This window comes from Stenella coeruleoalba (assembly GCF_951394435.1).
Source record: "Stenella coeruleoalba genome assembly, chromosome: 9".
Classification (NCBI taxonomy): domain Eukaryota; kingdom Metazoa; phylum Chordata; class Mammalia; order Artiodactyla; family Delphinidae; genus Stenella; species Stenella coeruleoalba.
Window position 1 is genome coordinate 6,709,950 of NC_137155.1, and position 25,682 is coordinate 6,735,631.

The following is a 25,682-nucleotide window of genomic DNA, read 5'->3' on the forward strand; positions in this document are numbered from 1 at the left end:
GGCTTACAAGCTGTGTCTAGTCCTCTCAGGCTTTAACTCTCCTCTGCGGTCCCCGGCTTTCTCAACAGCCATCAGACAGGCAGGAAGGCATGTCCCATCCCCTGCTTTGGCTGGCAGTACGGCCCCAGTGGCCCCCCAGCCTAGCAGCTCCTCACCACGCCACCTGCACCCAGCCCAGGCCAAGCAGCCTTGTTCTCACCTAACCCAAAGCCACCACCCCTACCAGGGCCTTTGGCCTCCGATCCTGCCTCCACAGCGGCAAGTGACTTTAAAACATAACCATGCTTCAGACTCTCCAGTGATTCCCATTCGTCAGGACACAAGGCCCAGCCCCTCTATGCTTCTCTGCCACACACCTGTTTGCTGTTCTATGAGGATTGGTTCTTTGCTGGTGCACCTGCAACTTGGCATCTTGACCCCGCCGCTCTGCTTCGTTTCTTCACAGCCCAGATCACAGCAGCCCTTGTCCCCCAAAACCTGAATGCAGAAGTCCTGGGCCTGCACCCAACTCTACACTGCCCCTAGTCCCAACCTTGGCCTACCTCTGGGCGCTCCTGATGAGCTGGGCACAGATCTAATAACCAGTACCTCTGATTCTGGGGCTCCTTGGGGACATGAATCCTGGATTTTTCTTTTTCTTTTCAAAGGTGGTTTCAGCTGGGAGGAGTGAGCCTGGCTGGGGTGAAGGTAACTAGAGTGGGAGAGTGTGGCACATGTGGATAAGAACTTGACAAAGGCATGCGAAAGCAGAAAACCTTCTGTTCCTCTCTGGCCCAAGCAGCCAGGCCCCCAGCTACCCCTGGCTGTCCTGGAAACCCAGCTCTGCCCAGCTCAGCCCTTGCCCTACACTGCTGCCACCTCCCACAAGGCCAGACCTCTCCCCAGGGCTACGCTCCTCACCAGCTCCCCCGCTCTGCCCACAGCAACCTTTCCTCCTCCCGTGTGGAGACGACGGCACAGCTCCTCCCAGGTGTGCGCACATGCAACATAGACGTGAGCGCGAGGCACACGGACGTGTACATGCAGTAGGACGTGCGCAGCACGTGCACGCGCACCTCGGCACGCACGTGTGGGTGGGCGGACACACGTGCATACTCACACCCTTGGCTCCCTCTGACACCAGGCTAGTGTACTTCCCGAGACGCGGGCTTGTCTCCGGTTGCGCTGAGTGACTCGGAGGAAGCAGTCAGGATTTTCCCGTGCCCCTGCCCGACAGCGGCAACCCCCGAGAGCAGGCGGCAGGCTGACAGGGCTCGGGACCCCGACCTCAGGGGGAGTCTTTCCCCGGCCAGTCCTCCTGTTCCCGCTAGCCCCCTTCTCAGGCTTGCTGGAGGCCGGGACTTCTGCCCTTGATGCCCAGCCCTGCTCGGCAGCCCCGCCCAGCCTGGGCTCTGGGCACGTGGGGACTGGTAGCTGATGAGGCCCTTTTTCCAGTCCGGCGCTCGGCCTGCCTTCCACCCAGCTCTGCTGCCGGCCACCTGCTGCCGCCCATCAGGCCTGGAGTGCTGACTGGCAGTCGGCTGGGGCGGGGGCTGGGGATCGTTATAAAGCTGGGGACGCCTGGGGGTCACCTGTCCCTGTCTGCAGCCCGCGAGTGCCCTCCGCCGCCACCATGCCCACCCACCGCCTCGTGATGGTTCGGCACGGTGAGAGCACCTGGAACCAGGAGAACCGCTTCTGCGGCTGGTTCGACGCGGAGCTGAGCGAGAAGGGGGCTGAGGAGGCCAAGAGGGGGGCCCATGCCATCAAGGACGTGAAGATGGAATTTGACATCTGCTACACGTCGGTGCTGAAGAGGGCCATACACACCCTCTGGACCATCCTGGACACAACGGACCAGATGTGGCTGCCTGTGGTGCGCACCTGGCGCCTCAACGAGCGGCACTACGGGGGTCTCACTGGCCTCAACAAGGCGGAGACGGCCGCCAAGCACGGGGAGGAGCAGGTGAAGATCTGGAGGCGCTCCTTTGACATACCTCCACCCCCCATGGATGAGAAGCACCCCTACTACAACTCCATCAGCAAGGTGAGCGGCTGGGGTGCGGGGCTGGAGGGGAGGTCTGGGGCCAGGGGCCCAGGCTGGGGGGCGGGGGGCTGTCTGGGGAGTGAACAGCAGTACGGATGCCCCCAGGCACGTCGCTATGCAGGCCTGAAGCCGGGGGAGCTGCCCACGCATGAGAGCCTCAAGGACACCATCGCCCGGGCTCTGCCCTTCTGGAATGATGAGATCGTCCCCCAGATCAAGGCTGGCAAGAGGGTGCTCATCGCAGCCCACGGGAACAGTCTGCGGGGCATCGTCAAGCACCTGGAAGGTGAGGCCCATTCTCACACAGGGTGTGGGCAGAGGCGGGTGGGGTGACACGTCCCCTTGAACCAGTGAGCCCCCAGCTGCTCATTTCGTAAACGTGTTGGCTGCCTCGCCGAGGCGGCTTCACAGACATCCGCACCCCAGGCAGGGCCTCCAAACTGTGAACTAGACTGGGTGGGGCGAGAAACCACTTGAAAAAACAGCTCTGTAAGAACGAACCGTCCACTGCTGTGTGTACTGGGACACTGTGTAACGTATCCTTCTGAAGATTCTGGGTGAAAATGTGTGCGCCACTGACCCAGGGCCCAGGCCCTGCACAGGGGTCCACAGCTGGCCCGGCTTCCCCAACACAAGCCTCAGGGGAGAGGAGGGAAGGCCCAGGGGTGGCATCTTGCCCAAGGACACCCACCCCTGAAGAGGCAGGGCCATGTGGCTCTAAATCCCAGCTTGCTGAGTGACCCTGGTCAAGTCACTTCACTGGCAGCTGCTGGATATGGGACTGAGGGTGGGGCCCTGCCCAACCCTGCCCACACCCCTGCCCAACCCTGCCCACACCCCTGCCCACACCCCTGCTCACCCACTCAGAGCAAAAGACTAGTCAAAAGACAGGTGGCAGGGTGTGGAGAATGCCAGAGACCATAGGTTGGTAGCTTGGCTTCCACTAAAAGGGAAGGAGCCCCTCCCAGCATGACAGGCTTCCCCCAAGGAAGCCCCCGTCGGCCTTTCTGAGGACTTCCCGAGGCTGAGTCCACACAGACGCCTCACGGCGGGTGCTGAGCCTCGCAGATGGAAAGACCACCTGCCCTCCCTCCCTTCTGGGGGCTCCCTGCAGCCTGGTCCAGGAGAAACGAATGCACCGAGGCAAACGTGACCGGGGTCTCCCACTGCCCACAGCATGTTCCCTTAAGGCCTCCCTGCACCAGCGGGCTGGGCGGGATGACAGCGATACCAAAGGTCGAGCTGCTATTCCAGGCCAGGTCTTCGGGAGGCCAGCAGGGTTGGGTCGGGTTTCCACAGAGAACTCTCTTCACCTGGCAGGGCCTTGCATCCACCTCGGCCACAGGCAGCGCTTCTCGCCGTCCCTATCGCACCCCCCTTCTCAGGAGCAGCCCTGCTCCGCTGCTTAGGACGTCCAGAAACTAGAACTCTCTGGAAGCCAAGTGGTTAAGGTCTTTCCTGATCCCAAACACCCACCAGTCTGACCAGAGCTCACATTGGGCCAAGGGGGCCGATGGCGTCACCCCAGATGAGGCCAGCTCGGGCCCGGAGCGAGGTCCTCGGTTCACCACAGCTATTTCTGTAGGCTGCTGTCTCAGGGCTGCCTTGACCTTCTCGAGGAGCATTTCTGCGGCCTTGCTGTTGGGGTGGGAGGGCTGCTGCCTGGCCAACAGCCCTGTGGCCTGTAAAGGTCACGAAGCCTGCTAAATGCAAGAGCAGGTGGCTGCCTGGCAGACAGGCTGGGAGGGGCTCAGGACGCTTGTTCCTCCGGTCCAGGGATGTCGGACCAGGCCATCATGGAGCTGAACCTGCCCACGGGGATCCCTATCGTGTATGAGCTGGACCAGGCACTGAAGCCCACCAAGCCCATGCGGTTCCTGGGCGACGAGGAGACCGTGCGCAAAGCCATGGAAGCTGTGGCTGCCCAGGGCAAGGCCAAGTGAAGGGTGGGCTCCGGCAATAAAGGCACGTCCTCTCACTGCCTCAGGCCAGTGTGGCCCCAGGACGCCCGCCCCTCAGTGCTCACTCAGGGCTGGTTCCGTGGGCCTGGAGCCCCGGACCCCCGCTGCCTGCCCAAGCCTCCCCCACTGGGTGTGGGGACCCCGGGAACACAGAGGCCAAGAGCCTCCCTATCCCCGGCTATCGAGTGGCTCCTGACAAGCCCCTACGATGACCCGCAAAGCAGAAGAGCCACTTGGCAAGCCTGCTGTAAATCCGAGTGTCCAGGGTCACTTAGGGAGAGTCCAAGTGACCCAGCCCTCCCCATGGCGAGCGAGGACTGTGGCCAACACGCCACTTCCTTCACATTGGTTGTCCTCTACTGTCCTGGTTGCCCCAGGGTGGGAAGGGCAAGGTGGTACCCTGAGCCCTGACCCACGGGGGTCCCCTTGTCCCGGGACAGACAAGCCCACAGGTGGCCTCAAAGCTGGCAATACCTGATTCAAGGGGCTTTCATAGCTGGGGTGGGCCCTGGAGGCTGTCCTAAGAAATCAGGACACAGTGAGGCCTGCCTGCAGCTCAGCCTAAGACAGGAAACGCCATCTGCAGCCAGGTGGGGAGGGGGCACTGGGATTGGCCACCACCTGGGCCGACAGCCCCCTCGGCGCATCCTTTGCCCCAAGCTGCTTCCACCTGGCACCTCCCAGAGCGTAAGAGCTTAATTCCCCAGACGCTCTGTGGGTGCAGGTGCCTCACTCCAGGCACACGTGCACACTGGCTGTCCTGCGTGGGAGGAGGCCCCCCGTGGCAGGGGTCGGGGGGCCCTCGGCCCCCCCCGAGAACTGAAGTGCAGGAGGCTGACTTGCAGTCACACATTGACCTTTATGCCTCCTCAGGTGGCTAAGGGCTGGTCAGAGGTCTGAGGGTGCACACATGAGGGCTACAACAGGAGGGATGGGGGCTAGGGCCGGTGTAGGGCAATTCTTACTCCAGAAGCAGGCACGGATAGGCTGGGGCAGAAAGAAGGAAAGACAGTAGGAACAGGCCACCATGGTTACTTTCCCTAAACCGTATCAACTGAGGTGCACACCGGGGCCAGCAGACAAGAGTGAGCCACGTGGAAGGACACGCAGTGTCTGTTGATGTTTCCACCTCTTCCTTCACATACTTAGATGGGGGCTTGGTTGTCCCTATCTCCACTGCCCAGAGCCCAGGCAGAGGGACAGAGAAATGGGGAGCACAGAGCAGGTTCCAGAAAGACTGCTACCAAAATTGTCATGACCCACTCTGACTTTGGTCATAAACTCTAAGTTCACTGTTCCCAAGGGTCGCTGAAGCTACAGACACTGTCCCTTAAAGCCAAGAGGAAAAGGAAAAGAAGGCAAGTGCACAAGAAGACCTCTAGATGCCCCTGCTCAGACCCGCCCCCGCAGACTGGCAGTGCCGTACCCCTTGGGCAGAGGTCACTAAGAGGCTGGCCCTGAGCAGGCTTGGCTCAGTGTCTTCTGTTGGGGGGTCAAGGACCAGGCTGGTTGGGAGGACTTGGGAAGCTGCTGGAAGCACGTCTGGAGATCACCAGGTTATTGCTGCATTTGGGGCAACAGAGGCCGAGCCACCCAAGCCAGAGGGAGCCCGAGGGCCTGCCCTCATCAGGGGGATCCCATTCCTAGAAAAGTGCCGTACACAGCCCTCACGCCGCCTCTGCCAGCAACGAGGAAGTCGCGTCTGGGAGGGGAGGGGAAGCACAGCCCCTGGCCTCGGCCAGCAGTCGGGGCCCTTTACTCAATTAGCTCCACGTAGTTGGCGGGAAACATGCCAAAGTGGCCGTCCGGCCCGTAGCCACGCCACCAGCCTTCGTCGATCACCTCAATGCCCGTGATGAGGTTCTCAGGGTCGAAGGAGATCTCGGTCTCGTCGGCTGCAAAGAAGGTGAGCCCAGATGCGGTGCTGAGGGCCCTGGGCCAGCTGGCCCTCAGCCTGTGCTGACGCTGCTCCTGGGGCCACTCCCCCAGCACACACCTTCCTACGGGGCCCGGCCCTGGGCTCACTGTCCCAGCGAAAGGCTGGAGCACAGCACTTCCACACATCAGCCTGCTCCCTGAGGCCTCTACCCAGGGTCAGCAGGGGCACCGGCATCCAGGCCTGGCCCCTCTTCTCTAGTCGCACTTTCCGGCACTAGGACAAGGCGGGCAACTGGGATTCACACCAGTGGACAGCAAGTAGCTGCCTGCAGCATGTGGGGAGGCCTGAGCTGTGCAGGGCACCCACCCACTCTCCCTTCGCACCCTCCTGCCTTCCCTTCCGACACGCCCCGGGGCTCTCCCCTTGAGGGAGTCCGCAAATCCTGCCTCCTGATCTTGGGCCCTGTGGTTTGAGGTGGCAGGGCTGCAGCACATTACCTGCCTGGTAGTCATACAGGGCCCGGGCACAGAGCCCTTTCCCACTCAGCCCCGGGTAGTGGTCAATGCGCTCAGAGCTGGTATCTTGCTGCTGCACCTGCCCACGGATGGGAAAGAAGAAGAGAAGTCTGGGATCGTGGTTACCCAGATTCAACCCTGCCTGTGACCAGGGCTCACGGCAGACTTGGGGGGAGGGCACACGGGGCACGGGATGCTCCAAAATTAAACAAGGTAATCCACAGGTAGGGAGCCACGGAATGGTACGGCCAAGGAGCGCGTTTCCGGGCACATGGGCCCTTCACACATCTGCCCTGCTGCAGAGAACCCACCATTGGAGGCTCCTCGTAGAGGGTCTCCTGCTCTGGGGGCTCCTCGTACACGGCCTCCTCTTCCGCCGGCACCGAGCACGGAGGGGCGCTGGGCACCGGCTCCTGGCGGGGATCTGCACGGGAGGACACGGCCCACTCTGACCCAGGGGAGGGGAGAGGACATGCCACGTCTCCCTCCCACCCCCAACTCCCCACAGGGCAGCCGAGAGCCTTGCCTGCCCTGGGCCTTGAGGTGGCGTGAACTGACTCTCTGCTGAGGGGGGTCTCCGGTTGGGTGAGCTGCTTCTGCAGGAAGGGGCTCCTCAGCTTGCCTGCAAACCAACGGTAAACATCGAAGACATCACACTGCTGGAAACGGGGAAGAGCCGAGTCCTCTCTGCCCCTTCTGTGCCCTGTGTTGCCCGGAGGGTGGACCTGTTCTGGGACAGCGGCTGTCATACAGGGAGCGAACAGGGACATGCAGCAGCTGCAGGAATACCACCCGCTGTGCACACATCTCTCACACACACACATCGTACACTCCAAGCAGCCCCTTGGGGGCCACGTGCAGTGCTGGAGAGCTGACCAGCAGTGCAGTCCGATACAGCCTCTGGGGGCCAGAGAGGTGACTGATGCAGGCCCGAGACCCAGCTAACAGCCCAACGTTGGGGGATTTACAGGGCCGGGGCTGGAGGGTGTCCACTCTAGAGCCACACACGGCCCCTCTTGTCCCACCACGTCAAGAGCAGGAAGGGGACACCCAGGTCCCCGGCTCCCGTGCAAGAAGCAACCCTCATGAGCACGGGCTCTCCTTACTCATCCCTTTCACCTTCTGATACATCTGTCACTAAGTCAGGGGGCCCTGCCCTGGAACCCCAGGCTCCCCTTCAGCCTTCCCCTGCCTCATAGCTGGGCACAGAGCAAAGTCTCACCTGGCTGGGGGCTGGAGATGGGCGTGGTGGACACGGCCCTCTCCTTCTGCTTGAAAATCTCCCGTGGGTGTGCTGGCTGTGGACAGACAGGCTCCTGAAGGAGCGCGCACGGAGCCGGCAGTGAATGAGGATCCGGGAGCCATCGGCCTGCCTGGCTCCCTGCAGCTGTGCAGGGGGTCAGGAAGCAAAACACCAAAGCTGAGGGGCTCACAGGCCTCTTCCAGCATCAGGCGGAGGTCCATGCCGGGCTGAGCTTCTGCCCTTGGCTCTCCTCTCCACTGACGGCCCTGACACACCACGTGTCCCACGTTCTAATCTGCCCCAGCAGGCTGCAGGCCCCTCCCAGTAAGCGCCTCCCTCAGGCCTGCTGGGTGGGGTGTGTGCATCTGGAGGGACCCACACGGCCACCACGGCTCACAGCAGGCAGCCTGCGCACCTGTCCCAGACGAACCTCAGCTGGTCAGGAACCCGCGTGCATCACTCTGGCCCTCAAGACTCACCTGCTCCTCTCCGCTCCTTGAAAGCACTTCCTGCTGCTCATACTTCCTGCTGGGAGGGGCAGAGGCAAGAGCTGCAGCCCGGCCTCGGCCCCCCCTCCCCTGTCCTGGGGGACAGCCCTTGGGAGGGGAGAGGAGGTGGGGGCAGCACCGCCGCACCTGTGGGGCCCGGCCTCGCCGCCCTGCTGCTGGTGGCGCTGCTCCCGGAGGGCGGCCTCACGCAGCTCCCGCTCTCGGCGCTCCTGCTCCAGCCGCCGCCGCTCCTCCTCCGCCCGCCGCTTCTCCTCCAGCTTGCGGTTCTCCTCCTCCTTCTGCGGGGAGAGGCGCAGGCGGCTGCCCCCTCGGCCTCGGCGCTGCCGGCGGCATGGACCCGCCCAGGCAGCCCGCACGGGCCGCGGTCAAGTGTGGGCTCTACAGCAACACTCGCTGCCTGGCCTTGTTCCCTAACACCTCTGACCCCTAGTTCAACCATCTGCGAATGGGTGCTACCAAGGACATCTGATCTAGGAGCTTATTGTAGGAAAAACCGAGACACAGCGAGTAAACCACTTCCTCCTGTCTGCTGCATACGGGACCAGACCGAATGCCAGCTCTCATCCTCATGCCCTGGGCAGCACTTACCTCTGCCTTGGCCCAGAAGCTGTCTTTGCCAACCCTTTTGATCTCAGACACGGCGTTGGTCTTCTGGTACACAGAGCCCTGAGGCGGACAGAGAATTCACTACAGGGTCGTCGACAGAGCAAAGCATGCAAGTAAGAACTGTTAGGATGGCACCCGGCAGGCGGAGTGGCGCCTGGCCCGGTGGCCCATAAGGAGACTGATATCAAGAGGGCCTGAAAGGCCCTGGAAACCACAAGTGGGGAAGCTCAACCCCAGACAACACTGGAGGAGTCTCTGGCTGCACCAGGCCCCTGTGGATGGAAGCCAAGGCAGGAAAGGCCCCTTGGCCTGCCTGAGATTCCTGGAGGCGGGGCAGTTCTGAGGCAGGCCTCTGGACAGGGGCCCTCAGACAGCTGACTGCCATGGCAGCGCCCACAGGGTCTCCAAGAACCCCAGCTCCCATCCCGCACCGGACCACAGGCCCACAGGCGTCCGTCTGCCCACAACTCAGAGGGGCCTGCCCTGTCCACCACCAGAAGTTTCTCCAAAGCAACCACCATCCAGGGCGGCACAGGACACTCTGGGGCCACGGCCTGGAGGGTGGATGGAATTTCCCCGCAGAGAACCTCTGCGCACACACAAGAGGCTCTGGAACTACCAGGCAGGGTCAAAGGCCACGCCTCATGCCCACCAGCACCCACCTCACCAGCAGGCAGCTCTTGCTCCTGTCAGGCTCGGGGTCACCATCTGCACCTCAGTCCGGCTCCAGGACCGGAAGCCAGGCAGGGGGAGCCCAGCCCCCGAGGGAGAAAGCGCTGAGGGCGGGCCGAATCGGTCCACAGCTAGAACCGCAAGCTAGAACCGCGCGCTCCTGCCCGGCCACCTCAGGCCCACACAGCACTCACCACCGGGGCCTGGGGGCCCGTGTCATGGAAGCGGCTGCTCTCTCCGTGGAAGGTGTAGTTGGCCCCGGAGGCCCTGGCCACCTTCTGCATGATCCACTCGGGCTCCACGTCCTCCTCGGCCCTGGCGTTGACGGTCACGTGGGCCCCCTGCAGCAGGAGCGACACTTAATGAAGAAGCAGCATTGCAATCCCAGGAGAAGACAGGCCGCACACCTCGGCCTGCACAGCGCAACAGCTGCACCGCGCTCAGGGTCAGGAGACCCTGCCAGGAACCAAGGCACGCTCGTCCCGAGGCCTCAGAAAAACCAGCTGAGGGAAACCCGTCGCTCTTGTCCCAGCCTGCGTGGGAGGCCCTTGCCCTCCACGGTGTGGCCTGTTCTGTGCCGCTGTAAGACAGCCCCGGCATTAAAGGGCTTCTTTCTAGTGAATGAAATCCAACCTTCAAAGTCATCTGGAAACAAACACATTTTCCACAAAAAGCAAGTTACTGATTTCTTCTTGAGAAGTTACAACTATGACCTTGTTGTTACTAAATACCAATAAGCTTGGGACCTTCTCTTTCAGCTCCTAGATGGAGAAACTGAGGTGCATCTGAAGAAGCGTTGGCAGAACCAGAAAACAAAGTCCTGAGCCTCCTTGCCAGTAACCAAAGAAATGCAAAGAGTAAGCTGACAAGTGAACAACAAACGCTTTTTGATACAAAATGCTTTTGAAGTTAAACAAGGTTCCATTATATGATGACTGAAATAAATACGTGCAGAAATGGACCAGAAAGAATGCGTTAAAGGGAACATGCACGTTGAGGTTGCGAGCAGAAGCAGCTTTCCTTCTCGTCCAAATCCTCCTAGTACTGCTAGAAGTTTGTACTTATAAAACAAATGCAGCCCAAGGCCTAGCCCCGCCCCAAGACCAGCTCCAGCAGGGCCTCCTCAAGGTCCTTCGTCCTTCCTTCCCGCTGAAGCCAGTTTGCAGGTGGCTCTGGCTACCTCCTGGGCAAGACGAGAGCAGCCTCTGGCTACGCCCTGAAGTCCAGACAGATCATCGGGACGTGAGGCACACTTCTGACTCTGGCTGTGATTCCCGCTCACTCACACCCTGGAACCTAGGGACCTGGTGAACTCTGTGAGGCCCTGTACAGAGCAGCCCTCACCTTCAGGAAGCTGGCCATGGTGCTGACGTGGTTGGCGCACGCTCCCTTCCGCACGTCATTCACACCCTCGCCGGTCTGCAACACAGCACACCCAGCATGACCCGCCAATTCCTCGGTGTGACCCAGGTCTCCCCGCAAAGCCACTGCCCACTCCAGGGACTCAGCAGTTTCCCTGTGTCCCGGGAAAAAGCAAACCACAACCCCAAAGCAGAGGACACGGTAAGCCCCCATACCTCCGAGTCAGGGAGGTTCTTGGAGCAGGACGGTCACCAGCGTCCACTGTGGGGCGCTGCCTTAGAATTCCCTAGTCCCCACCCAGGGGGCTCCACTTCACTAGAGCCCCTGTCCTATACTCCCAGTGCCCTCCCAGCCCTAATCCAGGCACTCTGCTCCCTCAGGATGACTACCCTGAAGGGGACAAGAACATGAGTGCCCTGTGATTGTGTGTAGTCCATTCACAGGAGTAGTTCTGGGCTGGAACAGTGAATTCTGCACTAGCAAGGCCCTAGGTATTCTTTGGGCCACACTGAATTAATCCACTATTCTGTTCATTCACCAGATTCAAGCTGTTCTAAAGTCAGGTCCTCTTCCACTCCACTCACAAAAGGCAAAGCACAAAGGAAGAAAAGGGAGTTTTTCCAGGTCACACCTAGGTGAGAACTCAGAACCCCTCAAGTTCCACATACCCAGTTGATGAGGACAAACTTGGGCAGGCCGGAGTTTGGGTCCTTCACTCTGCAGAAGGCGTACATCACCTTCCCACTGTTGAGCTCCTCCACCATTTCCTCCAGGCCCCCCTCTGCAGCAGTCACAAGGAGAGTCAGGGGCAGGCCAGGCACCCCACGCCCACCCTGGCACCTAGTCCCTCAGGAAAGGGAACCCCAGCTGCCTCTAAACCAGGGTTCTCAGCCCCATCTGCGTCTGAACCAGATTCCTAGGACTACCCGCACTAAGCTGACTTATGAGAACTGGATGGGACCCAGGATCTGCATTTGTGAAAAGCACCTCAGCCCCGCTCACCACAACGAGAGAAGCCCCTAAGAGGCAATGAAGACAAAGGAAGGAAGGGAGGGAGGGAGGGAGGGAGGGAGGAAAGAAAGGCACCTCAGGTGATTTTTTAAGCCACACCAGTCTAAAAACCACTCCTGTAAACCCACACGAAATTCTGGAAGTAAAAATGTCATTTACGCTACAAACCAGGCAGGCACCAGACCTCCAAATGGAGGGGCTCTGCAACAATTTTACCATTGCCTGGACTCCACAAACCGCCCTGGAGTAACAGGGCCTGATGTAAGGCACCCTGCCCTTACCCACGTCTGCTCGGACTCCAGGGCCACCCAGAGGGTCCCAAGCAGATGTTAGCTCTCCGCCATATAGGGCCTCAGCTCTTAGACTCTCTGAGTGGGGATAAGGGAGTGACGGGGCATAGAAGTGAGCCACCCTATGCCGTTCTCCCCTGACACTCAGGCTGTGAGCCCCAGCATGTACTAGAGTTTTGGGTTCTCATCAGGTGTCCCAAACCTCCTCAGACTGTGAGAAGGACCTGGATCAGGTATTTTAGCTACAGGGCTCCAGGGAACCTGGGGCAGTCCTGAGGCCCTGCTCTGGGCTCTTACAGCAGAGCCTGTGAATACCACTGAGGACGGTGGTATGAAACTCAGCTGAGCTCTGCAATTCTCAGTCCCCTACGGCATCACACTGCACCTGAGACCACTGTCAGTGGCAGTCCTTCTAGAAAGAGGACCACTAAGGAGAGGCACTCGAAAGAGGGAGACGTTTTCTACCAACAAGTCACCAGAACCATTCATGGGGCAAGCAGAGAACATGCTAGTGAACATGCACTGAACAGTGAAGCCGTGTCACTCAGGTCAGGTGAGCTGGCCTTGAGAACGAGGAGTTAGGGGTATCAGGTGGGGGGCCTGCAGTTTCTACCCCTCTGCCCAGCACTGGCCAAGAGCCTGTTCTTCCCGAGGCACTTCCTATCATCCCGTATTTGAGTAGCACTTTTCCAGGTCACCCTGTCCCAGTGGACCAATGTGCACTGATGTGACCTCTCCTGGGTAAGGGTGTGCCCAGCAGGAAGAGGACAGAGGGAAGGATGTGTCCGCACCTTCTCCTCCACCACGAGCACCCAGCTCTGTGGGACTGTTACCCTCCCAGCTGCAGCCCAGGGCTAAGGATGCAGCACAGGCCCGGCCTTGGGCTGCCTGCAAGCTGGAGTGGGCTGGCCTATCTCCCATCTCAGCTCTTCCAACTACAACACAGACAGAGAGCAGCGCTGCCTCGCACCACCAGGCAGAGAAAGCCAAGGAGAAGGTATTTTCACTTAGAAACATCTGAAACCCAAAGCTGGCCAGGAGGAGCTGTGAGTGCCAGGGGGCCCACACTGCTCAGTGGGAGCCTCTGTCCTGCCTGGCTGGCTGCAGCCGGCCCGATCAGGGCACCAGGGAATTCCTGAACATTGAATGAAACTGACGTGGGGGAGGCTCACCCTTAGCCAGGGGAGATGTCACTGTAGTCTCGCCACACGCAGGGGACACCTGTGCACCCTGAGTGCCCTTCCTCCCGCTGTGGCGGCTGAAATGCCAGCAGAGATGGAGCAGTGACGTCACGACTCCCTCCCCTCCACGCGCCTCACCCTCCCTCCCGGGCTTCTGCCTCCTGATGGTCCATAAGAGCCCATCTGCTTCCTCACTTATCATACTCACCCCCAGTGCCAGCCACACGGATGTCATTGCTGTTGCCTTCATAGGTAAAGAGGGCCCTGAAACAAAACACAAACAGGCTCTACCACCATCTGCCCTCACTGTGCCCACCAAGGCTTCACGCTGCGCCCCAAAGAGCTCAGCCTGGCAGTAGCCCTGTAGGCTGACCCAGACCCCACTCTGAACTACAAGGCGGGACCTCAGTAGGCCGCTGGGCCTCCCAGAGCTGAGCCTTCTCAGCTGCAGCCAGCCTGTTGTGAGGACAAGCCTATGGAGACGGGGAGCATACATCCACTCGGAAGAAAACTAAGCTGTGAAGTTTTATGGCAACCTTCTACACGTTTACGTGTGAAACACCCACCTAGCTACCACGTGTGTGCATTTGAACAAACAAAAGATACCTGCATATTCCTGAAACCAAAGCACCCCAAGGAGAAGCAGGAAGGAGAAATACGTGCATTTCCAATGACCCTGTGTATATCTGTGGTCTTCCGGGAAGCCTCAAGGGTTGCTGGAGCAGGTCTGTCTGGCCTGAGGCCCTTCCAGCACACACAGGCTTTTATCGGTTGCATATGGCACCGGAAACCACAGGGGCCATGACTCAACACGCAGTCAGGCTCCTCACAAGACAGGCTCCCTGGCTGGGCACGTGCTGTATCTAGCAGAGCCTTAGGTCTCCACAGGTGACCCTGGGTCACACCGCCCTTCTCCTGTAAGCCTAATTATTCATACGAACTCTGGTAAAGATGTGGCCTTATAAATTATGGTACATTGTATTAAATCTGGGCCACGGAAGGTCCCTTGACCAGAACAAAGGTCACTCAAAGAGAACATTTTAGAAGAGGCGGCTTCTGTGCAGTCCACATGAAGCCCAGACATCTGCATGAACTCTGCAGCAGCCCAGCTCCAGGGAGTGCTGGCAGACCACAGGGTGAGGGTGCTAATCCATCAGACAGCAAGTCAAAGGCAAAACCCGGTCTGGGGTATCATCACCCCACGCTTCACGGCACAGGCCTGCTGAGGCGCGCCAGACGGAAGCTCCAGGGTCAACAGCCTGACAGGAACCATGTCAACGTCCACTCAGCTTCCCCAGGGCCTCGCTAATGCCACTGGGCAGAGCTGCCTAAGCCTGGGAAAGTCAGAAGAAATTAGACCCAGGTCCAGAGATCTGGCTGGGAGGGAGGACAGACTGCCAGGAAAGAACCACTGCTTCCCAGCAGAGGAGAGAGTGCAGAAGGAGAGAAACACTCAGAAAAACAGGGAAAAGGAAGATTGGGTGGTGGCAGACATCCAGCCTCTGGTGGCCAGAGTCCTGACCAGCCTTCCTCCCGGAGGAAAGAAGCCCCTGGCTGCACAAGACAGGGGCCCCGGACAAGCAGCAAGAAACGGAGATGGCTGCTCAGCTTAGCTTTTCCAAGAAGGGATCCAGCAGCTAGCAAAGGCCACGCTCCGTGCCTGCTACCTACCCCTCTGACTTCATTCCCCTCCACCCTGGGCTCCAGCCTAAGCCACCTTCCTGAATGTTCCCGGTTCAGAGGCTCATACCACATTCAATCAAACAACCCTTCTTTCAAACCGACATGAAAAAAAAAGTGGTGTGTTGGCTTGTGCAGGCACATAGCACAAGGAGTATGGGGCACTGGGCACCTTATAATCCAGTCACTTCCCAAAAACCCAATCTGAGACCCTGCTGCTTGCTAGCGATGGGAATGCAGCTGCAAATAATCCCTAAGAGGCCCTGCCCGTGGGAGACAAAGAAAACACACACACACACACACACACACACGATAGTGTCAGATACTGTCAGATAGTGCAGTGGGAGCAGGAACTGAGCAAACATGCCACAAGCTAGGGGGAGAACCACCTGCGGGGCCTAGCCCCGGGCACCCACTCTGCATGAGAAACATGTTATGACCCGCCAAACCGGAGACCACCTGTTCTTGCTCTGATATCCTCTGCCACTTTTTCCGCACCGCTCTCAGTACCCCTACATCAGGCACAGAGATGGGGACAACCCCACCCTTTCTGGTGAAGAACAAAGGTGACAAGAAAACCAGTGAGGGTGTCTGGTGCATGCCTGAAGGCAGTCAACCAGGGAGATGGGAAAATGTACTGCAGCCAGGGAGACAGGAATCCAGAAAGGCCTCTCCAAAAAGGCAACATCAGAGCTGAGAAATGAAGTTTGGGGAGCCCCCTAGGATGATGTGGAAAGGCGCTCCATGCGGAGGAAGCAGAAAGAACAAGAGCTATGAGGAGAAAACTGCTTTGCAAGTTTAAGGAAAAGAAAGAAAGCTAGAGTGGTGGTAAACAGGTGTGACCACAGCACGGTAAACAGGAGGGGCAGTCAGGAGCCTGTCGGCCATGGCCAAGAGTCCAGGCTGTGTTTATGATGCAACAGGAAGCCACTGCAGAGCTTAAGCAGGGAAGTGACATGGATCTAGATATTTTTTCAGCTAGTGAATGGAGACCTGCCCACATCGACGTGGCCCCAGAGATTCTGCAGACCCAGGCAGCTGGTGTCCTGAAGCTCTTCCCTAAAAGGCCTGGGGGTGAAGGAATGGCAAGGCAACAATGCCCTCAGTGTCACAGCAGTACACTGTACAAAAGCCACTCTGTGCTGGGCACCAGGGAAAGTAGACACGAGAAAGCAGTAGCACCTGACAAGTGGAGAGAGCCACAGTAGCTCAGCCACGCCCAGCGGGCCCCTCCCTTGGCAATGGGAAAAGGCTCCCAACCCAAAAGCTGGTCACCTCACTCGATCGTACTCAGCATAGTTTTTGGAAGTACAAGTTCTCAAAACTGGTCAGTGAACACACTTTAAGCAAAAAGGAAGGTAACAGAGAATTACCATGCAAAAAACAACCCTAGCTGCAGGACAGACAGCAGGCCCTATGTGTGGGCTGCCCAGGGCTCTCCCAGAGACTTCAGATCCAGGCTTCCAGTACTATAAAGCCCCTAACACTGACAACCTAGGAAAGGATGTCACTGGGAGGTGGACGGAAGATGGGACCTTTTCCCAAACACATAACCAGCATCGTCCTTTCCTTCATCTCCCCATAGCTCAGGAATATGAAGTATATTCTTCTTGGAGAAAGGGAGGTTCTCAAATACACATTCACAGGGAACCAGGGACTTAAACCCCTCCACCTTCCTGCTTGACATCTCCAAAGCAAGGCTGCCAGACCACCCTCAGAGGGCCATCCCTGAACACAGAGTTTGGAAGAAGCCGGGCGTAGCTTCCGCTTTCTCAAGGAGGGCTGTGGAGGGCCCCTTTGTCCACGGAAGTCCCCGGGCAAGAAAGGAGAACCTGGCGAAGCCCTCAAGCGCAGCCAAGTACAGGATGCATCAACGAGGCCCGTACGGCCGAGACCGGTGGCCAGCGGAGGGAAAGGGCTGGGGACTCACCGGACCCCCACGCCGGGTTTAACCTGCCCACGCACGGTGGGGCAAGGGGTGACAGGGTGGGGACCGCCACCCCCCCGGGGTGTGGCGCAGGTGCGGGGCAGACAGGGCTCCGCGCCCCCTGGCCCCAGCCCGCTCCCGGCCCGCCCCCGGCCCGCCCCTGGCCGCCTCGGCGCCCACCAGTCGGTCGGGGACTTCCCGTTGACCACTTGCTCGTAGGCCTCCTGCAGCGCCGGACCGTTCCGGCTCAGGTTCACAGCCATGGCCGACACTGCGGCGCCCGCGCCTCCGCCGCCGCTTCCGGGCCCGGGCAGCCCGACGCCCCGCCCGTCGGCCGGAAGCCCCGCCCCGACAGCCGGAAGCGGAAGCGGTGCAGGCGGGGCCCGGGTGAGCGGGCGAGTGCTGGCTAGGCGACTAGGGGGCTGCTGGGGAGTTGGGGCCCGCGTGCGGGTCGCGGTCTGCAGACAGCTGGACGAGGGGGTGGAGGGAGGGCGCGGCCTTCTGCGCGTCCCCGTGCTCTGCCCCGCCGAGCCCGGGCGCGCCTTGTGGGTCCGGCGGAGGGACCCCACCCAGCCCCCTGTTCGCTACACTCACGGAGCACCGTGCATTTTATTCTTAAACTCTTGTTGCAGTTAAAGCACTTGCTTGAGAATCCTGGATTCATGACAGGCACGGGATACCCCGATCCTCTGTGTGGACCCTCAAAAGAAATTTTATCTATGAATGAAGCAGGCATGAGTTAATGAGAAGAATAAAAATGAACACTAAGTGATGGTCACACTGCCACAAACCTAACTCGAAGTGCTGTCGTGTTTCTTTGACCTCACCTGAATTTTCTAGTGAGGTAGAGGATGCGGTGGCGGAGGAGAGATGAGAACCTGCCCCGTGCTGGTCCTGTTAACCCAACCAAACTTGGGTCCACTGGCCCCAGTGCAGTAAAGCCAATCTACTGACATGAAGTTGTGAAGTAAAAGTGCAGCATTTATTGCAGGGCGCCAAAGCAAGGAGTCCTGGCAGCTAGCGCTCAAAAGATCTGAGCTCCCCACGCTGGCTTTCAGGGAAAGGTTTCTAAAGATAGGGTGAGGCAAGGGGGCTGAGGGGTGTGTGATCATCTCGCGGACATTCTTCTGATTGGTTGGTGGTGAGGTAACCGGTAATCAACATCGTCAACCTTCTGGTTCCAAGCAGTCTGGGTTGTGGGCAGCACGCAGTCAACTTCTTCCACCTAGTGGGGGCTTCAGTATCTGCAAAAAACAGCTCAAGGATATGGCTCCAAATAATATCTATAGCCTTTGAGGAGGCAGTAAAGGGCCTTGACTTTGTTTACTGGCTAAACTATTATTATTTTGTCTTGCTTGACTGTTTTCCTTTGTTTCTGCATTTTCTCACTTCTCTGATTAAATTTATTCGTTGGAACTTAGGGAAGGCCTAGAAGGCTAAAGTTTTTCTAAAGACAAGAGGCAGGCAGAGGACATGGTGGCAGGGGCGGGGTGTCTGCTCCGGGAAGGCCCCATAGGGTCCTGCTCCGTCATGGTCCTGGTTCTTTCCAGGCCCTGGCTGACTGATGGAAGGGGTCCACCATGCCTCAACCTGCACCTGACTATGACTGACCTACCTGGAGGGAAACAGAGACACATGCCCGGCCCACAGCAGCTCACAGCTTCCTCCTCTGCCCTAGAGAACTCACCCACTTCCCTAAAATTCAGATCCACAGTCCCATAGCCCCTTAGAATTCTATGCTTTGGAATTCAGAGTCATTCAGCTTTCAGAAAATATCGCATATACCCTTTATACTCTATAAACTCTACCACAGGAACCCGAGCAGAGTCTGGTAATCAAACGTGTTCATGTTTCTGCAGTGACGTCTGAAAAATCAGTCAGGTGGGTTATAGAAAGACTCTAAATAGCCTCATGGCAGTTCAGGTCAGATTTTGCTGCCAAATCAGTTACCAAAATCTTAAGGTGTTGGGGTCTGGACTGTGCATTTAAGGGCTTGTAAACCTTATTTGGGCACAAATACTTTTCATTTGTTATGTCCATTTTCATTGCTGTTCACATCACTGTTGCTTGTCTTACAGGCAGAAACTCTGGCATCTCTCTGATGGACAGAGCAGTTACCTGGTCCCACCCTGGGGAAACCTTCGGTCCTGGCCAAATACTCCTCGCCTTCAGCAGCTCTGTCTGCGGCCCTGCTCACTCCCCAACCACCCTGGATCTTCTGCAGTGTACAGGTCTCCTCGTTTCTCCACTTTGACTTCGCTAATGTGTTTGCCTCGGAAAAATGAACTCTAGTAAATGGAGGCCTCCCAGCTCTCCCGATTTCTAGTCTATTTTTTGTCTTCAGTAACATCTCTGCTGTCATGTTTTTCCTCAGACTTGACCTTCAGGTGATTTTCTGATCCGCCCCAGTCCCTTTGCCTCCATATTCCAGGGGAGTTCAACCCACAGACACTCGTATTGTTCTTGTTTCTTATTTTCTTTGGCTCCACATGTCTTTGTTTTCTCTTCTTTCTCTGGGAATGTTCCTATTTAAACACGTCCTAGTTACCAGTTTCCTTCATCCACTTGGTTGCCAGTCCCCCAGCCTGGGGGCCCTGGATCCCTAAGGCCTACTAGGGAGCACTTTTCAACACTTCAGTCAACTGGAGGCGGCCCTACCTTGCCTGAATCAGGCTGTGCAGACCAAAGAGGCAGGTCTCTTTGTCCTGGCACTAGATCAGCTCAGTGTGGTGACCAGGTCCATCCATACTGATGAGGGAAGAGCAGGGAGACCCAGGCTCCACTGAAAGAAGGCTGAGGGGGTCCCTGGTGTGGCAAGGTGGGGACATTAGGATTCCACTTCCTGCTCTAGTGTGTGGTAGCCTATTTCAGCTTGACAGATCAGGGAAGGCCTCCCAGAGGTTACACAGGAGCAGAGACTGGATATGGGGGTGGGAGGGTGGGGGACGCAGCTGTGGAAGATCTGGAGAGAAGTGTTCCAGGCAGAGGGAACAAGAGGTGCTGGAGCTCTGAGGTGGGAGCCCAGAGAAGAAGAGAGGGAAGGAGGCATGGGTGCGGGTTGGATCCTGTAGGACCCTGTGGGTCAGGGGGGAGGACTTTATTCTTAGGTGTGATGGAATCCCTGGAGGGCTTTAAACAGAGAGGATGTAACCTAGGGATGTTTTTATGTTTATTTATTTATTTATTGGCTGCTCCGGGTCTTAGTTGTGGCACGCGGGATCTTCATTGCCACATGTGGGATCTTTGTTGTAGCATGTGGGATCTTTCTTAGTTGTGGCATGTGGGTTCTTAGTTGCGGCATGCAGGATCTAGTTCCCTGACGAGAGATCAAATCCAGGCCCCCGCTGCATTGGGAGCATGGAGTCTTAACCACTGGACCACCAGGGAAGTCCCTGATCTAGGGATGTTTTTAAAATGTCCCTCTGGGGACTTCCCTGGTGGTGCAGTGGTTAAGAATCGACCTGCCAATGCAGGGGACACGGGTTTGATCCCTGGTCCGGGAAGATCCCATATGCCGCGGAGCAACTAAGCCCGTGCACCACAACTACTGAGCCTGTGCTCTAGAGCCCATGCACCACAACTACTGAAGCCCGCATGCCTAGAGCCCGTGCTCCGCAACAAAAGAAGCCACCACAATGAGAAGCCCGCATACTGCAACGAAGAGCAGCCCCCGCTCGCCGCAATTAGAGAAAGCCCGTGCGCAGCAACCGAGACCCAACACAGCCATAAATAAATAAATAAATTTATTTAAAAAAAATGTCCCTCTGGCTGCTGTGTGTAGATCCTGTCCACGCCCCTCTCCCTCCCACTTCTGCTTTTCCTGAGTTCCTATTTCCTTTTGGCCATCTCCCTCTTGTTGGTTTTTCCTTGGTTTGAGAATGTGAGATGTCTCCACAGGTCATTCCTAGGACTCTTCCCTCTTCTCCTTAGCAAATTGCTCTGTCATTCACACAAGCCTGTATGCTCTTCTTGCATGTTGATAGACTCAGATCTTCTTTACTTCTTGATGCTCTCCTGGTGCGTTAGGATAACAGATCCAGGGCATGAGAGCAGGGCTCCAAATGCTCAGTGTCCTTCACACTCTGAGGGCAGCTGTGTCCTGAAGGCATCTGGGCCCAAGTGTGGAGGGACCATGCTGGTAAACGCCTTCCGGAGCCCACTGCCTAGACGGCGTCAACAACGTTAAGAAAAAGAAGTGCCACAGCGGTGTCCCCCAGGGTTTCCACCTATTCGAGCTGCTGTAACAAAACACCACAGACTGGGCGGCTTACAAACAACTGAAATTCATTTCTCACAGTTCTAGAGGCTGGAAGTCCAAGATCAGGGCACCGGTAGATCTGGTATCTGGTGAGAGCCCACTGCCTGGTTCATAGATGGCCGTCACGTGTCCTCACGTGGTGGAAGGGGCAAAGGAGCTCTCTGGGGGCGTCCTGTGTAAGCACCCTAATGCCATTCACGAGGGCTCCACCGTTAGGACCTAATCACCTCCCAAAGGCCCCACCTCCTAATGTCATTACCTTGGGGGTTAAGATTTCAACATAGGAGTTTTGAGGGGACACAATCATTCAGACCACAGCCATCAGTAGGAAAGAATAGGTGTTTATTCAAAGTCTTCCTCCACAGATGTGTCAATTAGCAAGAAAAGCATTTTCTTAAAAACCACCAGGATTACATCTCTCTGATCCAGCCACACACGGCCACATTACTACAGAGTTAGAGAAATGAAATCGTTGCTTTTCCTGCCCTAAAAAGAAATTTTTTTTTTTTTTTTGTGGTACACGGGCCTCTCACTGTTGTGGCCTCTCCCGTTGCGGAGCACAGGCTCCGCACGCGCGGGCTCAGCAGCCATGGCTCATGTGGGATCTTCCCGGACCGGGGCACGAACCCGCGTCCCCTGCATCGGCAGGCGGACTCTCAACCACTGCGCCACCAGGGAAGCCCCTTTGCCGATATTTTAAACCCAAAGATGTCAACAGGTTCTGTGAGTCCCTCCTGTTTCAGGATGAAGGCATCCTGAGCCTGCATGCTGGACACACATACACATATATTGTGGCTACACCACACGGCATACAGGATCTTAGTTCCCACACCAGGGACTGAACCCGTGGCCCCTGCAGTGGAAGTGCAGAGTCCTAACCCCTGGACCGCCAGGGAATTCCCACTGCTGGACATTTGACACGGAACTTTCAACTTTCCTCAGAAGCCTTAAATCCCTTGCTTCTGCCACCCTCAACTTCATGGCCCATGCCTCCCTCCGCATCCTTGTTTCTGGAGCTGTTGGATCATTTTGCCCATTGAGCACTGCGGACCTTCTTTCGTGTGCCCTAGCCAGGCCATTATTGCTCCTGAGAACAAACTCTGAGGCCAGGCTGGGCCCAGGCCTAATGGCACGTCTTTCTTCACGTGGATACAGGGCTAGATAGATGCAGCTTTGTGCGTGTGTCCTTGCCCCTAACAGGTCCCTGGTCCAGCGATGGTGCTTGTTTCCCTGGGGGTCTAGGGTGTGAAATGGTCTTACACACCAGCTTATATGAAGCGTACCATCCACTTAGTATGAACATTTGTATTCATCCTGCCACTCCTCTGCCTTCAGTGATTCTCCGGAAAGGTCAGCCCTGTGATTCCATTTACCCTAGTGTCCTGGTGACCCCTGTGGCTGCCAGAAGGTAACAGGGCCCCAGTTTGGGAAGGGCCATGTGCGGAAGTATCCCCAGGTGCTGAGTCAGCTCCCAGAATATGCTGGAACCCAGCCTCTGTTGAAGGGCTCCCTTTGCCTGCAGGACCCTCTCCCCCGTCCATCCATTAGACCTGACCCTAGTCCCACCTCCTCCCTGAGGCCTGTGGTCTTCCCCCCCACCACGGTGTGACTAGGCCCTTGAGCTGTTGCGGTGATGGGGGTGGGCAGCAGGGGTGAGAGGCAGGCTCCAACGGGGCAGTTCTGTCATTACCTCCCTAAGAGAGGTAGCCAAGCCCCTGCACCCCGAGGGAAGCTCTGTGGTAGGGAGCTGGATACACCAAGTGGGCCTCTCTGAAGGGTGAGAATTGGGAGTCTGGGAGAAGTGGGGTGGAGATGGGATAAGAAGGAGACTTTTTTTTTAAGGAAAGTCAAGAAGCCACTATTTGGTCTGATAGGGGGTTTGCAGATTTTCTATAGCTTTTTGGGTTCGTTTTTAATAAAACCTCTGTGGCAACAGAATAGAAACCCTGGTGGTGGTCATGAGGAGGCCAGCAGACGGGCCGGGGGAGAACACCAGACCTGAGGGGCGAGCGTTGCCTGCCTGCGTGGCACCAGGCTGCTGGCTTGCGGGTGCTGGCGAGATAGGCTGGGACCTGGGACTCGGGACCCTTTCCTGGAGTGCTTGCACCTGGACAAACGCCTCCTCTCCTCAAGCGACAGAATGCAAAGAAACTCGAAGGGACTAAAACATAACTGCACGCGTGCGCAGGTGGGGTCCGTTATGAGCAGTAAGATACAAAAAGGCCAAAACCCACTTGCCATTTCTGAGGTGCGCGGAGCAAAAGCGGGGGGCTGCACGTGATCCCCGCACACGGCACCGGCAAGGGGGTGCGCAGATCGCCGAAGCCACCCCTCCATGCCCACTGCGGCTCGGGGAGCGAGCAAGCGCGCCTGTTACTTGTTCTCACTCCCCCTGCCACCGCTCAAGTCCCACTAAAGCCTCGCCGGAATTTCTTGTCTGGTCTCTCATCAATTTCTATTGATTAAATAGTCCAAGGACCCAGGTTGGTAACCCTGGGAAGCCATCCTCCGTTTCTCAGAGGACCAGCTTTCACGGCTAGATCTAATCCTCATCCAATCCTCAGCCAGTGCTGCCAGGGAGGAAGCATGTGTCGCAGCGAGGAGAGCTGGAGGAACAGAGGCACAGGAGGGATGGGCGGGCGAGGGCGGGAGGGATGGGTGGCCTATGTTGCTCTCAAGCTTTCTCTGCCTCTGCCAGGACAGGCCTCCGGCCAGGAGTTCTGCAGACCAGTCCCATAAGCACCTCTCTGGAACTCCAGGAGACTGTCTCCTGAATTTCAGAGACAGAAACCGGCCCGTCCTTGAGCATCTGCAGTCGGGTGGTGTGGGACCCCACGGTGCTGACACACAGCTCAGCTGTGAGCTGCCAGGCCATTGGACATTGGTGTTCTGGTGTTTTCATCCCTTGTCGGGAGACTGACCCTGTGCCGTGTTCTTGGAACTCTTGGGTCTTCCCGTAGCCTGACAAAGGATCAAGATCTCAGCACCATCCTGCAAACTGAGACACTTCTGGCCAGAGCTAAGTCATTTGTTCATGTTGAACCAATTGCTTAAGATCATGCATCTCCATGATATCTCTGGTCCGCAGAGAAGAGAATGTATCACTCCCGCCGTTAGCTTTTCAGAGCTGCTGTCCAGTGACTGACCTGGGACTCGCCTTGGAAACATGATATGTGTACCTGTGGCTTACACGGGAGCTGCCTGCACCACAGTGCATTTTAAAATAAGCTTTTCGACCTAAGATGCCTGTCCTTCAGACTGACCTGAACCCTGGAAGCCATGAAAAGCAAGTTTCCCATGGGGACAGAGTCCAGGGAATTTGCCAGGGACAGGCCTGTGGAGCGTCACTGTGGTGGCCTGTCCAAGGGCTCTGGCAGGTACAGAGTGCGACTCAAGTTAGCGAAGAGTGAATGGTAATTTATACTGGGGATCCCAAAGGGATAATTTTACTTTTTCTACTGCAGATCTCCAACAGGGAGAGCAGGCTTGGGGAAATTTTGACTGGACTGAGAAAATTCATCAGCTTGCTGTGAGTCATAAGCCATTACACTGGAAAGCTGAAACGTGGCACCAACTTGGGCCTGGAGGTCTCTCCTCTGAGCCTCTGACTTGTCTCTGAAACGTGAATCTACCTTCCCGTGCTTTGTTACGCGTGGTTCAAGGAGCACCGTGACCCCTGTCTGAAGTGGCAGAGCCGTGTGATGACAGCGTTCCCAGGGGACACCTAACGTTTATCATTTTGTTTAGGTAAAGACCGAAGGGGTAGCAAAGACACGAAAATTAAAAGGGCCACCCTCACCACGGTAACAGGCAGGGAACGGGGCCCATGGAACACAGGAAGCAGCCTTGTTGTGGTAACAGAGGATCCTCAGTGGGGATCCCCATAAGGTAGATGCAGACCAGGCTCAGACTGCTGCTTGCTTTGCTAAGGAAGCGGTGGTAACTAATCCCGGCACTCTCACTGGGAAGCAAGAGCAATGAAGCTGTGCTACAACTGGGCACCTTCTGGAGCAGATGAGCCTCCCGGGCTCACCTATCGTTTGCTGATCCCCAGCTGCAAGGTCTGTAGGCTTCCTTCCAAACTCCACAGGCCTGGCCATCTGGTTGCAGCATTTTAGTGTTTCTCCACCCCCTGGTCCTACTCACCCAGACATTATTTTCATAGGGCTGTTCTGGGAGTGGACCAGCTTTGAAACGCCCTTAGGAAAGACCAGGCCAAATTTGACATTAGAGGTTTGAAGTCCCTCAGTTTTCCTCCCTTTCTTTGGAGGTTTAATTAGACTAACCCCTTTCCTACCCTTCTCCTCACTAACGTAATCTCAAACCTTTGAACTCTGAAGGCAAGTCTTAAAATGTGTTGCATCAGAAACTTAAGAGAGGCGGCCAGTTACCCGACAGGCTACCTGCTAAAAGTTTCCGTATCTTCTCTTCTGCCTGGAAAAAGAAAAAGAGACTTCAATGTCAGTTATCATTTAGGGTTATGAGTGAATTACATTTTTATTTACGTTTAACAGTCCCCCTCTCTCCCTGTGTCTGGTCAGTGACTGGCTCACACTTGGACT

General features: G+C 57.2%; 2 protein-coding genes across 5 annotated transcripts; one reads left to right on the forward strand and one right to left on the reverse strand.

Annotated features, from left to right (window-relative positions):
• Nucleotides 1-1,567: 1,567 nt before the first annotated feature.
• PGAM2 (phosphoglycerate mutase 2) lies at nucleotides 1,568-4,569 on the forward strand. The gene is made up of 3 exons (XM_079931425.1): nucleotides 1,568-2,026; nucleotides 2,132-2,312; nucleotides 3,803-4,569. The coding sequence occupies exons 1-3, from the start codon at nucleotides 1,613-1,615 to the stop codon at nucleotides 3,967-3,969; spliced, it is 762 nt and encodes a 253-aa protein (XP_079787551.1). The 5' UTR covers nucleotides 1,568-1,612; the 3' UTR covers nucleotides 3,970-4,569.
• Nucleotides 4,570-4,828: 259 nt separating this feature from the next.
• Nucleotides 4,829-17,184, reverse strand: DBNL (drebrin like). 4 transcript variants are annotated; one of them, XM_079931422.1, is made up of 13 exons: nucleotides 17,043-17,184; nucleotides 13,464-13,519; nucleotides 11,442-11,554; nucleotides 10,756-10,830; nucleotides 9,606-9,752; nucleotides 8,722-8,799; nucleotides 8,260-8,411; nucleotides 8,104-8,149; nucleotides 7,604-7,697; nucleotides 6,908-7,003; nucleotides 6,693-6,805; nucleotides 6,364-6,460; nucleotides 4,831-5,882 (listed from the first exon to the last, which is right to left on the reverse strand). In XM_079931422.1, exons 1-13 carry the CDS (start codon nucleotides 17,123-17,125, stop codon nucleotides 5,743-5,745), a joined length of 1,290 nt encoding a protein of 429 aa, XP_079787548.1. In that variant the 5' UTR covers nucleotides 17,126-17,184; the 3' UTR covers nucleotides 4,831-5,742. The 4 variants fall into 4 exon arrangements, with proteins under 4 accessions (XP_079787549.1, XP_079787550.1, XP_079787548.1 ...); XM_079931421.1 differs by having other exon boundaries at nucleotides 8,104-8,152; XM_079931423.1 differs by lacking the exon at nucleotides 10,756-10,830 and having other exon boundaries at nucleotides 4,829-5,882; nucleotides 8,104-8,152.
• Between the last annotated feature and the right edge of the window lie 8,498 nt (nucleotides 17,185-25,682).

What these genes read in the sequence shown, in the direction of transcription:
- PGAM2 (XM_079931425.1), top strand. Translation starts at nt 1,613, where the DNA reads ATGCCCACCCACCGCCTCGTGATGGTTCGGCACGGTGAGAGCACCTGG. An exon ending in ACTACAACTCCATCAGCAAG is followed by an intron (nt 2,027 to 2,131) that starts GTGAGCGGCTGG and finishes GGATGCCCCCAG; the next exon opens with GCACGTCGCTATGCAGGCCT. An exon ending in CATCGTCAAGCACCTGGAAG is followed by an intron (nt 2,313 to 3,802) that starts GTGAGGCCCATT and finishes CCTCCGGTCCAG; the next exon opens with GGATGTCGGACCAGGCCATC.
- DBNL (XM_079931421.1), bottom strand. Translation starts at nt 17,125, where the DNA reads ATGGCTGTGAACCTGAGCCGGAACGGTCCGGCGCTGCAGGAGGCCTAC. An exon ending in CCATGGCCAGCTTCCTGAAG is followed by an intron (nt 9,753 to 10,755) that starts GTGAGGGCTGCT and finishes CTCCTGCTGCAG; the next exon opens with GGGGCCCACGTGACCGTCAA. An exon ending in GGCGAGGCCGGGCCCCACAG is followed by an intron (nt 8,153 to 8,259) that starts GTGCGGCGGTGC and finishes TGCCCCTCCCAG; the next exon opens with CAGGAAGTATGAGCAGCAGG.